At 45.2% G+C, this 12,508-nt stretch overlaps 1 protein-coding gene across 1 annotated transcript in view; it reads right to left on the bottom strand.

The window, feature by feature from the left end:
* LOC308163927 (piwi-like protein 2) overlaps positions 1 to 12,171 on the bottom strand; it is a gene marked incomplete at both ends in the record, with an annotated part of 29,732 nt that extends 17,561 nt beyond the window's left edge. The window contains 16 exons of the mRNA XM_080538101.1: positions 785 to 886; positions 1,125 to 1,313; positions 2,043 to 2,156; positions 5,537 to 5,677; positions 6,200 to 6,292; positions 7,027 to 7,111; positions 7,575 to 7,763; positions 8,246 to 8,359; positions 8,472 to 8,552; positions 8,950 to 9,074; positions 9,193 to 9,310; positions 9,455 to 9,565; positions 10,373 to 10,493; positions 11,574 to 11,629; positions 11,917 to 11,992; positions 12,054 to 12,171. Of these exons, the coding sequence (XP_080394227.1) occupies positions 785 to 886; positions 1,125 to 1,313; positions 2,043 to 2,156; positions 5,537 to 5,677; positions 6,200 to 6,292; positions 7,027 to 7,111; positions 7,575 to 7,763; positions 8,246 to 8,359; positions 8,472 to 8,552; positions 8,950 to 9,074; positions 9,193 to 9,310; positions 9,455 to 9,565; positions 10,373 to 10,493; positions 11,574 to 11,629; positions 11,917 to 11,992; positions 12,054 to 12,171 (1,833 nt within the window). The remainder of the gene's footprint in view (positions 1 to 784; positions 887 to 1,124; positions 1,314 to 2,042; positions 2,157 to 5,536; positions 5,678 to 6,199; positions 6,293 to 7,026; positions 7,112 to 7,574; positions 7,764 to 8,245; positions 8,360 to 8,471; positions 8,553 to 8,949; positions 9,075 to 9,192; positions 9,311 to 9,454; positions 9,566 to 10,372; positions 10,494 to 11,573; positions 11,630 to 11,916; positions 11,993 to 12,053) is intronic.
* Between the last annotated feature and the right edge of the window lie 337 nt (positions 12,172 to 12,508).

Genomic DNA, 12,508 nt, shown 5'->3' with positions numbered 1-12,508 from the left:
TTTTTTGCAGATCGACACAATTCACATGGATGACCTATTTTAAGGTGAAAACTGCTAATTTAGCAGAAAGGTGACAAGTTTGCACCCCTGCGAATGATTCCACTGATACACTAAGGAATGGCAGGCTCCAGACATAAACCTGGGTACGTTGGTTAGTAAGGAGGGCCGGGCTTCTAGTGTCAAAATGTGCTCTTTGGCGTTAACATTTTTATTTTCTATTTCTTACATATGTAAGAAGAAGAATGTGAGTATTGTCTAATTATAGTTTTTTCAAATACAGATCAAAACGTGTATGTTCTTGCTGGATTTAAAACCAAAGTAGTGCCTACACAGATGGATGGAGGCCTGTTCACCTAGGTTATGTTCTAGTTCTCCTTGAAGCAAGCCCACATTACCTCCATGTAGTGGTTCTGTTATCGCACTCCATGTTGTCTATCTACATTACCACGACGACAGCATGCGTAACAGGGCAGCAGAGCACTCGTCAATTGAAACAGCGGGAAACAAAACCGAAGTGGTTATATATTGCTCGCAAAAAAAACAACAACATCTGAAATGATATTCCAGGATAATTCTCATGGAACCCGGGGAACTTCGAAATCAATTGAGACCCAACTGAGAAACTGTCAGATTTTCAAGGTCTTACATTTCATTTCTGAGCGTCAAATTCGAGTACTTTAAGCGCTTTGAACATTGAAGGGGTTTGGGTCTGTGGTGAGCCCTGCTTTGAACATTGAAGGGGTTTGGGTCTGTGGTGATCCCAGTGGTGAGAGGCGTGACGGACCTGCGAGGGGACGGGGTTCTGGACGCAGCACATCTTCTTGATGGCGCTGTAGAGGTCGTCTCTGTTGCCTGTCATGATGCACACCACCATCTGCACGTTGGGCTGAAACGCGCCACGATAAAAGAGAGAGAGAGAGAGGGAAAGTTCATGAATACAGTCACTATGGTAACCTGAACCACCCCACTCACTGGCTTTTGTTCTGTACGATAAACTCAATCAAATCAATAAACTCATTACTTCACAACACTTGTCTCAAGTCGGCAGGCACTACCGTCCGTGTGTTATGAACGACACCCTCGCGGAGTGAGACAGACAGACGCCTGTCGGCCCCCCCCCCTACCTGTCTGGTGAGCTGGGAGTGGATGCTCTTGACGTAGGTCTCCGTGCGGTCGTCCCTCAGCTCCACCCGGATGGGTCGGTCCAGACGCAGACCCATGGGCCCCGCCACCTTCCCGAAGGTGGCCACCAGCTCCTCCGTCTGGTCGGCGCAGCGGGGGGGGTAGAAGATGGCCCAGCAGCGCATGGGGATCTTGAGAGACAAACGGACCAGGACAGTGAGCGGATGAAAACCGAACGCTCTACACTTTTTCTATCTTATTTGAAACAAATAATACATTGAACAAGACAAGAAAGTGGCCTGGGGAGTAGCACCACGGTTCTACAGTGCACACATACGCCCATGTCGGCCTGGGTTCGAATCAGACCCATGCCCTGCTGACATACCCTTCTTCTCCTTACTCTCCTGTCTGTCTTCACTATCTCTGTCCAATGAAATGACAAATATGAGTGGGACTGCCCCACTCAGAAAAAAATAACCTGTAAACGGTGGCAATAAAAAAGTGCAGGTGAGACAGGAGGACGTACTTGTATATAAACATCTCACCTGATGGCTGTTCTACATTTGACAACCAAGATAACCCGAGAGGTAGACATACCTCCAGGCAATCAGTGAAGCCTGAAGAAACCAACCACTCACACACGGTAATGGAAATTTGCCCTCGACAGCATGAAATGAGGAGAGAGCGATACAGACACAATTAATCAGGCTGAGTGAGTTGCCGCTCAGAAAGCCAAAAAAACATTTGTGTGACAGGGCCCTCAGGCTGTTTTCAATTTCTCTTGTTTTGTCGATTAACAGTTTGAGGGGTCCACGTATCGCGGCGGCACGGAGCATCTTTAATCAACTCTGATAAAGATCGCGGCGCATGCACAAGTCAGTCCCTTGGCAGGATAGCGCAGTGGTCGACCCTAGACTCACACAGCTGATGGAAGCGTCCCTGCAAATCTCCCTGGACCAGTTGACGTCAGCGCCCGTGACAAAGGATGCAGACTGCAGACAGATGGTCTCCAAGGGCAGAGATCTTCCTGTAGTCTGACGCAAAAAAGAGAAGTGTTAAAATCGGTCAAAGAGAAGGTTCAGGGTCTGTGTTAGTGATAGAAACTTTCCATGTCAGTGTCCATCATTGTAGTTGCATTTCCTCAGCCGGTGCTTACTTAGTTAGAACAAAACATTTCTAGTTTATAGTGCAAGTCGTGCTTCGGTAGCAAGTCGTGCTTCGGTAGCAAGTCGCAGCCCAATGCTGACAACAGCTAAAGACCTCACATGCCCATGCTTTTTACATTTACATTTCTTACATTTTTGGCATTTAGCAGACGGCTTATTCCAAAGCGACTTACAATCAATACATTTGACTAAGCAAGTGAATCATCAATCCACTAGGGCTGCCACAAACGATTATTTTCATAGTCGACTAGTCACCGATTAATTTAACGATTAGTCGACTAATCGGATCATAAATTACAGCTTATCGCACAATTACTCAATCTTATTTAGCTATCATCTTCTAAATCAGCTTCTAAATTTAGCTTGAAGTTGTTAGTTGTTGTTGTAGGCATGTGCTAACTAAAAATAAAGACAATTAAAATGATTGTTCACTCAAAAATAGATATTTTAATGAACTTTGCAGATTTATTTCTGGCATCACTTGCATGTAATGTAATGTAAAGAGTAGTAGAGGGTGCAAACTGCTGAGTAAAATGAGGTAGGCTAGGCACTAGGCAACCAAAAGAATACAAAAACAAAAGTAAATACTTGTACAGAGTACAAAAGTTTTGCTTTGCTTCACTCATCTCATAGTAGAACGCGCCTTCTTAGCACTGTAACGTTAAGACAAAATTTTTAGCTATTTGATAAGTATCGCTTTGATGACAACGTAAAATAATGTAAGAAGGCTTTTAACGTAACGATATCGTTAGCCAATAACAAGCTAACTAGCTTACCGAGACGAGCCATCGTCTTCCTCGTCATCTGCCACAACGTGCTTCCTTTTTAGATGCTCGCGCATCATAGACGTGCTGCCATGATAAGCGAGTTCAGCTTTGCAAATTTTACATTTTACATTCTTTTTTTCAACGTTGTGGTTGAAATGCTCCCACACTTTAGAGGTACGAGGACAGGAAGACATTTCTCTGTTTGTTTTTCCGGGGAAGTCACGTGTGCCCCGGATGACCGACACTGCGCATGTACATCAAAGACACTGGGAGACGCTAGCCAGTGGCAGCTTCAGGGAAGAAAAACGAATGCTTATCGAATGAAATGAATGGTCTTTATTGTCATTGATATAGTACAGGTACCAAACAACGAAATTTGGGAGGGGGGGCTCCCCTGGTGCTAGGCAAAAAAAAAAAAAAAAAAAAAAACTACGCTTATTTCAGCTAAAAAAAAACATGCGACTACGGCGATTACCAAATATGTCGGCGACGATTTTGGTAGTCGACGTCGTCGTGACTAGTCGACTAATCGTGGCAGCCTTACAATCCACCAGTCGTAGCAGGAAGAGTAATCCAGCTCAGGCCCGGGGCCATTGATAGAAGGAAAACCTTCTTCTAAACCTCGGTTTTTCTTACGTTTTTTTTTTTATATAGACACTGGAGAAACAGAGAAACAGTACAACGGGGTCAATAGAAGTTTTTAGGGGACACAGTAGAGGGGAAAAGCGGGTGTCTTCAGGAGACGCAGTGCTGGGGGGCAGTAGATGTCTCAGGAGGAGCAGTTAAGGTGTAACCTGAAGAGATGGGTCTTCAGTCTACGACGGAAGATGGGTAGTGACTCTGCAGTTCTGACAGCCGTGGGAAGCTCATTCCACCAGCGGGGAGCCAGTGTATGTGTGCAGTTTTTCAAGTTTGCTAGAAACCCATCTTTGCAAATAGGATACATTTTGAACACCAAAGGAATCAACTTACATTTGTATTTCTACCAGTCGGTTACGTACGTCTGTTCTGTGAGCTTAATGGCTGACTGGCCGGGGAAATGTTCATGCACCCTTGCGACCAACAATGTTTACATGATCATAAAGAGGAAGGAGAGAGTTATATTCGTGATATACCACTCTCATATCGATGTTGACTCATATCTATAGCGTATCGAATGATCGACATTGGTGCTCGTCGCGAGTTTGTGTGCATTAAATGTTTCAAGTGGGAAATCAGTCCCAGGTGCTCGTAAAACCAGGTTGTGGATTTGTGCATATGTGCATGAAGGATTAGGAGTCAGGGGCTATGCATAAACGCTCTTTCGCCTTCACCGTAGAGTCCTCTGTAACTCGTTAGGTGTTTGTGTTTCAGCAGCTGTCCTGATCCATTAGGAGATGTCAGAAAGTCCTGCCAGCTGTCCATCATCAGCGGGGAGGGACTCTTGAGAATAGCTCTTACCCTTCTCGCTGTACACTGCTTTTAGTTGATTAAGGAGGACAGCCCTCTAACAAGCCACTTTAGGGGAGGAGTTTTCCCCCCCTCTCGTCTACATCAGTTCCTTCACTTTTCTAAGGATCCTAACTTCCGGTGGCGCTGCTCTGTAGCGACCCGGGCTGCCTCGTCCTAGATGTTTGTTTTATCGTGTTTTTAGCAGTTTAACGCTGTGTGAGCCTGTATTCATACCTGTGTGGTAACGAGATGATGGTTTTAGCAAGACTACTGTTCATTATTTTTATCGTCTGGGAGCTTATAAAACAATGTCGAAACTTTTAAACTGCACCAGATGAATGTGAACATATCTTGCTTATCGTTTTATTTCCACTCCTGTTTTAATCAGGGCTGCCTTCTGTTTGTGTGTTAACATTCTGTATTGTCTGTTGCTCTTTGTTGGCTGCTGTGGGGTGCAAGCCCAATACAAATCTCCCAGTGATGAGACAATAAAGTGACTTTTGACTTTGACTTTGACTTCTTCATTTAGGCCTAGACAGAGTTCCTACAAGTCAAATTTAAGACCTTTTTGGAGACCTCTTTAAATAGAATTTTAGACCTATTCGCAACACCATATGATCGCTTTGTGTCATCCTTGAGGTGATGAAATTAGGGATTTCACTGCCATACAGACAAAAAAGGAAGCGAATTTGATTTTTTTTGGGTTCCAGCTTGATTAATTTCTGCATAAATAGATGTGGTCGGACTGATTTCCTTGCAGGATCTCATTTTTAAGACTTAGTACCTCATTTTTAGACCGAATAACTGAATAACTAACTTTGTTGGATTTTAGACTTTAAGGCTTTTTAAGACCAGCGCGGGAACCCTGAATAAGGCATTACGCTTTATAGATTCTAGAAAGGTTGTGGAGTACAGCTTTTTGTGCTTGGTGAACAGACAGTTACAGGTAACGACAGAGAAACAGTAGAGTGACAGAAGAGAGAGAATGACAGAAGGGCCAGAGAGTAAGGAGGTTGTGTGTGTGTGTGTGTGTGTGTGTGGAGGTCTCACCACCAGGATGTCCTGGCTGACGTCCAGCCCCCAGCGAGCCAGCTCTGTCTCGGCTTCCTGGTTAGTGTTGATGTGCTTCAGGAGCTGCTTCAGTGAATGGGTGTGCTGCTCAGCGTTCACGTTGATGTGCATGGTCAGGTCCTAGGTACACAAAAGCAAGGCCGAGTTACTGTTACCGTCAATGACTGTGTTAAGAACAGGGCTTCATACAGGAACAGTAGCTGGACATTGTCTGAGACATTTTTGTTATGGAAAAGATGACATACCTTTTGAGACTCAAAATCAATATATTTGAAAAATACTGGGGAAAAATGGAACATTTATATGAAACGTGACATCTTCTAATTTAATACCCATTCAGAATATATTACCAGTAACATGTTTATTGAAACACCTCCGGACTTCTTATTTTCTCCCTTTTTTCTTACTTTTCTTTTTCTTTTCACTTTTTTACCCCTCTGTTGAGGGGCCATGCTTTGTTTCTTTACCCTTTGTTTTACCATTTAAGATGGAGATATGATGTCCTGTCCATGTCTATGCTGAAACCCAATAAAAACTCAAGTGATAGAAAAAAAAGAAAAAAAAGAACAGGGCTTCATGAACGGTGGAGGTCAAGGGACACCACCCCAGGCGGAGCCTGAGCGGCTGACACGACGACTTTACCTTCATGGCCCGGAAGTCCTTTCTCATCCTGTCAGGGATCCCCGTCATGAAGGACAGTTCGGGCAGGAGGAGGATCTCGCGGGTTATGACTTGCTGTAAGACACATAGGTTCCCGTAACATTATCTAGCACCAGTGGTGTAGTCTAGTTTTTTTCTAGTGGGTATACTGTGATTTTTCCCTCCCAGCCTCATATCGTTAATTCCGGAACGCCATATAAATAAATCTGCACTCTCTGTCTAACGTTATATATCTAACATTACATGTTATAAGGCTGATCTGTGCATGATAGTGCTGCATTTTGACATATTTCAGGTCGCATTTCTCCCCCCCCGTTGATGATATATGACGCTATAGTCAGTCCCAGTGGTCCAAAAGTCAAGTGAGTCATAACACAGACGGGGTGAATTTTATGAATGAAAGTGTGAAAGTTCTGTCACAAAACGCTGTTACGTATCCTCACACATTTTTAAGTGGTTATACGGAAATCCATGGCCTTTCCTATAGTGCTATAGTGGGTATACGGCGTAGTCCTGCATATCACGAAGACTACACCACTGTCTAGGAGGTAAATGTGCTAATACAATAGAGGTATGAAAAGCCCACACATGCTGAAATGACGTTCAATACTCAGCACAGACAGTAGGTGGCATTGATTTTTAAGAATTTAGACGAGTCCTGTATAAAGTCTAGATGTTGTGATCCAAATCCTAGTTTGAGATGAATATTGCACACCATGAGTATGTAGCACAATAACAACAGCTGCATTGAGGTACAGAAATCTAGTGCCCTTCTTTGCATTTCATGTGAACTAGGACGATAGTTTGACCTTTTCTCCGGGCTTGGACCTTTCCTTTGGGCGGTGGACCAGCATGGGTTGGTCTCCCTCTTTTACAGTGATGCCATAGTTTTTGCTGTTGAGATAAGAAGCAAAGCAGGTTAGAATATACACTAGACTATTTATTTTTATTGCTGCATTTAATTGTAGTATTGTTCATTTTGACTGTATTGCTGTAGTTTAATTGTATTGTTGTTCATGTTTACTTTATTGTGTATTAGAATTGTATTGTCATATTTACATTTTACTGTTAAGCCCCTTGTATTGCACGAAAGGCTCTATGTAAATAAAGCTTGATTGATGGACATTAAAAAAATATAAAAAATAATTTAAAAAGAAAAACACTTTATTCAAACGTGGCATGGCACTCGTCCTTCCAAAGCTGATCTCTGAACCATCAGACCTACCTGTAGTAGTCCACAAAGCTGATCTGGGAACAGTCAGAGAGACCTACCTGTATAGACCACAAAGCTGATCTCTGAACCATCAGACCTACCTGTAGTAGTCCACAAAGCTGATCTGGGAACAGTCAGACCTACCTGTAGTAGTCCACAAAGCTGATCTGGGAACCGTCGGCCATAGTGAAGGTGTCTTTGGGGGACTTGCTCCACACGATGTCGTCGATGCGGTAGGTGCGGTTGTTGTAGCGGGTGATGACGATGCTGCCTATCAACTCCTTGGTGCACTCGTCCTGGAAGCTCTCTCTGCTCTGCTGGAAGATCACGTTCCTTCAAAGCAGAAGGGCCCATGAGTCCCCCTGTCACCGCTCACTGTCTTACCGCATCCACCTGTCAGTCTATCTACAAGCTACAAGCCCCGTAGGTGGGCTTAAAGTGGTTGAAGCCAAGGACTTTGTATCCTTGAGTTGTATCCTATTCTATCCTATCCTTGTGTCTAAATCCGTGCCACTGCACAGATTGAAAATGATGCCTGTGTTTAAACATATATATGAAGTGAGTATATATGAGTATCAGTGAATGTGCCAAGACTGTGTGGTCTGTATGCCCAGGGACAAGGCATAATGTGTGTTTAAATGTGGATGAACATTCTAAGCACTGTGAGTAAAAATGCATCACTTCCATGAAAAGTTGTATAATGTACAATTCGCTGCAGCACATTGTGTCTTGGCAAGCGCTCTGGTCGTACGGTAAGCCCAATGTGACCACCCCTTCAGGGAGGGAGGCCGTGACAGACGCAGGGTGCTGCTCACATGACATCCAGGACCGAGTCGTTCCTCAGCACTTTGTGGGACACGTCCACTGCGAGGTACAGGCCTCCGTCCGTGCGCTTTATGGTGGTGGAGTAGCCTGGCCACACCTGCAGCCTGTGGGGACAGAGGGTCAGCTGCAAGTTAGCATGGGAAAAAAACACCAAAGAAAGAAAAAAAGAGTTTAAAATGCGTTTCTTTGAAGTCCAAACTCATTACTAGTACTTACCGGTGTTTCCCCAGTATGACCGCGCTGGTCGGATCGTAGTGATTCCGCCCCACCAGCTTCAGGCCCAGGATCCTCATGACCCTTGACCCCCCCCCCCCCACACACACACACACACACACACACACACACGGGACAGACATAATTCAATCAAGCTCAATTGAACGTTCGGTACAGACATCCCTTTTTTTCCTATGGTTACACATAGAAATAATAAATAATAATAATTTGTATAATTAGTTACTTTGGCGAGGAGCTGTCCGAAAATGGATCGTTTCTAAATCTAAGTCTGGCTTTGTGTAAAACAGTTTTTTTTTTTCCGCTATTGAGCGAGCATAATCATTCTATTTCGAGAACAAACAGGGCTCCCACAGAGAGGACAACAGGAGGGGTTGTCTAAACAAAAAAGCCCAGACAAGGTCTCTCCAAATGTCAATGTGCAGTGGTCATGAATGGGATTAAGGGCTTGCGCTTTCCGTACCTCCTCAACACCACGTTGTAAAACGGGAGGCACAGATCAGAACTGGGAGCTAGGATCTTGGTCAACTGGATCTTGATGTCGATCTCCTGGTTGTCAGTCCGTCTCTCGCTCTTTAGGTGAACCACCTGTAAGGGGCCGCGGGTTAACATCAGAACGGGTGCTGTTTGTCCTCGTTAGGGCTTATAAGTGCATATTCACAATTAGAATCAGCCAGGTGTCATAGAAAACCTCTATTAGACACACCTCATCCATCCGCACAGGCAGGTAGAGGATTTTGCCGTCGAAGGCGACGACCTCCCCCGTGACTGAGCGATGGTCCTTCATCATGCCAAATCTCATACCCATGGACTCAACGTTCGGACTGTGAAGCGGGACGAAAATTGAGAAAAACGTTTCACTCCTCAACAGCAGGCCAAAGTTACATTTACTCAGCTCCTAATCGCTGTCCTCTGAATATAACCTGCAATTGGATAAACAAGAGGCTAGTTTTGGTCGTAATGCTTACGTGAACGTGACGTGGTACTGGTAGACGGCCTCGTTCTTGCAACTGACGGTGATGTGGTTTGAAGCGATGGGCAGTGGAGTTCCTTGCACACCAGTCTTATGCAATGGCTCACTGCAATGAGAGAGAGAGAAAACAAACACATACAGACCAATAACAATAACAATACATCCCATTTTAGATCTTGGCATCCTAAGACGAATTCAATTTGCGGTACACGCATAATGACAGCAATATCACTTACTTCCTGATACGGTCTGAGCTAACAGTATTGGTTGTTACCATGTGAACGGTTGCTTACCGAGCCGCTTCCATCTTCAGCTCTGCCTTGGGCGGCGGTCTACCTGCAGGCATGGAAGCCTCTTGAGATGGGGATGGAGACGGCGGAGGGGCACCGGCGGAGGATGGAGACGGCATTGGACCAGGGGGGAGAGCGGGCGGCACAGTAGGCCCTCTCCCAACACCCCACGGGGGCAGCGCCGACCTTCCAACGCCCACCGTCTGAGAAGCAAAACCTCGGCCGAGGAAGCTGTAAACAGACAGACCTCAGGTCCAATATCAACGTCCTAAAACACCCTCCCGTCCCCGATTGGGTGTGAACGTACAACACATAGCTGGTAACATTTCCGGCAGGCGGGCATACAGCATAACGATCACACGGAACGATTACCTGCGCATTTACTTCAAGAAACTTTCTACAGGTAATTCCGACAGAAACAAGTGCAGAAATGAAGTGAGGGATCTGTAGGAGGGTGCACTCTGCACTAAGGCCAATGCCTCGCGCTATGAAGGTCCTTGGACGTCAGGCAGTGGTGCTGGTAGAACGCGTCACCCGGACTAACACAGCGTGAGGCGTTGGTCTTAGTCAGCCGACGGCTAGGCAGAGCTGGAGCTCGTGTGCAGCCGTGTCCCGTTCCCTACCTGCTGCCTCTCCCCATCACCTCCTCCGGGGCTCCGTCTCCCCGCGGGCCGCTGGTGACACTGACCGGGGCTGTCTGGGGCTGCAGCTCTGCGCCCCCGAAATCTCCAGTCACCCCCCGTCCTTCACCCAAAAACAACAGCAGAATACACCACAGGGGGATTCAGCACACGTCTCATCCGTTCTAGAGCTTGGGAACATTGGTAATCACAGCAAGCAGCCGTACCGTTGAGTCTTTACACATTTAACTCACATTTATGCTCACAACCACAGACACAAGAGAATTGACTGATTACTGAAGATGACTCTGTACATCAATAATAGACTTTAGGACTGCACTGTTCGGCCTACCCCCATCTGAGAATATGCCCATTACTATGTGCCGTGTCATTGCCTTCACTACTCTACTAGCTAGACGTTCTATTCTCTTCAAATGGAAGCAAGCTTCCCCACCAACACACGATCAATGGATACGGGATGTCTTACAATGCCTTCAAATGATCTCTGAATACCTTCCACACTACCTGGGATCCCCTATTAGACCATATCAAAGAACTTAGTATCACTCCTCTTTATTAAAAAAATAATAAAAAATAAAATGTAAACAAAGACTGCTATTACTTCTTCAAGAAGTAATAGCAGTCTTTGTTTACATTTTATTTTTTATTATTTTTTTACAAATCTTATTATTGCAAACAATCATTAGCACGTGACAAGACTTGTCACGTGCTAATGATTGTTTGCAATAATAAGATTTGTAAAAAAAAAAAAAAGAGACTTTAGGAGATGGGAGATTCCATGTTCAAATGTTATTCAATGTGGAGTACTCATTTTAACTCTGGGTTGGGGGGGGGGTCGAAGATAACCACATCCCAGCCTGACTTCATTCTAGTCTTTTTTGGTTTTATTGGAGAATAGAAGCATATAAGTCAGGTATAAGAATATACAAATGTCAAATACGAGTTATAGAATTGACTTCAAAATAAGTAAATGAACACCGTTTTTTTCTTTATCCCCCATTTGGTGTTCGAACAGAGAACTAGAACACCTTCTTTTTTTCTTTTTTTTTACCCCTAAACACCCACCCAGCCCAGACTCTCGAGTGAGAGACAAAACAAAACAAAAAAACTACGCACAAAAACAAAATGTATATAAATAAAATTAATTCAAAAAACACTTCATTCTAGTCTTTAATATACTCACCCACTGCCGGTGTTCCCCGGGCCCACGAGGCCTGCGAGGGCTCTATGCCCATTCCTCTGAACATGGACACCAGAGGCGATCCCAGGTCGAGGAGATGCCCACGCATCTTGAATGAATTAATGAATTAATTAATGAATGGTCTGTCAATTCCACACAATTAGAATACTTTGTAGGAGCTACGGGGAATAATCAGTAGACCACCAATCAGACGACCGGCCCGACGTTAAACATCACCAACCTGCTGGCTCACTACACGTAAATCGTGTGTGATGGTCTGACCGGGAGGGGGTTGCCTTGGAGGAGGCACCAGGCCAAGTAGGGGAGCTCCTCTTGCAACCCCTACCGTTGGCTCAGCTGTGGAGAGGGGCAGCTCTCTGGCACGACCAAGTCCATCATTTCTGGATGGCTGGGGGAGGCCCCTGGCAAAGCCGACAGGAGGCTCACACACAGGGAAAGGCACACCTCTCCCATAAGGCACACCTCTCCCATAAGGCACACCTCTTCCTATGGCGGACTCATCTGACAGGCGTCCACGCCCCCTCGCCTGCTGCTGCCAAGTACTGGTGTGGCCTGGGAACTGAGGCTTCTTTGGATCCATTCCAGATGGCTCTCACATGCAATGTCTGTTAAGTTAAAATTGAAAAGAAAATGGTTAATGTTACTTACTGGGGAAAATCCAAACAAAAAGGCATCCGACGTCAATTAAATTTCACGAAAAAACAAAAATGTTTTTCTGTTATATCCTGTGCATTTATTTTGAATAGGTGAACGGGCTTCCACAATTGTCAAGCTAGTGTTAGGGGCGGCAGTGGCTCAGCAGGTAGAGCCGGCGGTTAATGATCGCGAGGTCGGCGGTTCGAACCCCGGTCAGTCACGTGTCTTTGAGCAAGGCACCGAACCCCTAATTGCTCCAGGGTCGCCGTCTATGGCCGACC

The sequence above is a fragment of the Nansenia antarctica genome (genome assembly GCF_963989245.1).
Source record: "Nansenia antarctica genome assembly, chromosome: 8".
NCBI lineage: Eukaryota > Metazoa > Chordata > Actinopteri > Argentiniformes > Microstomatidae > Nansenia > Nansenia antarctica.
The sequence above is the reverse complement of the archived record's forward strand: the minus strand, read 5'-3'. Positions and strand labels throughout refer to the sequence as shown.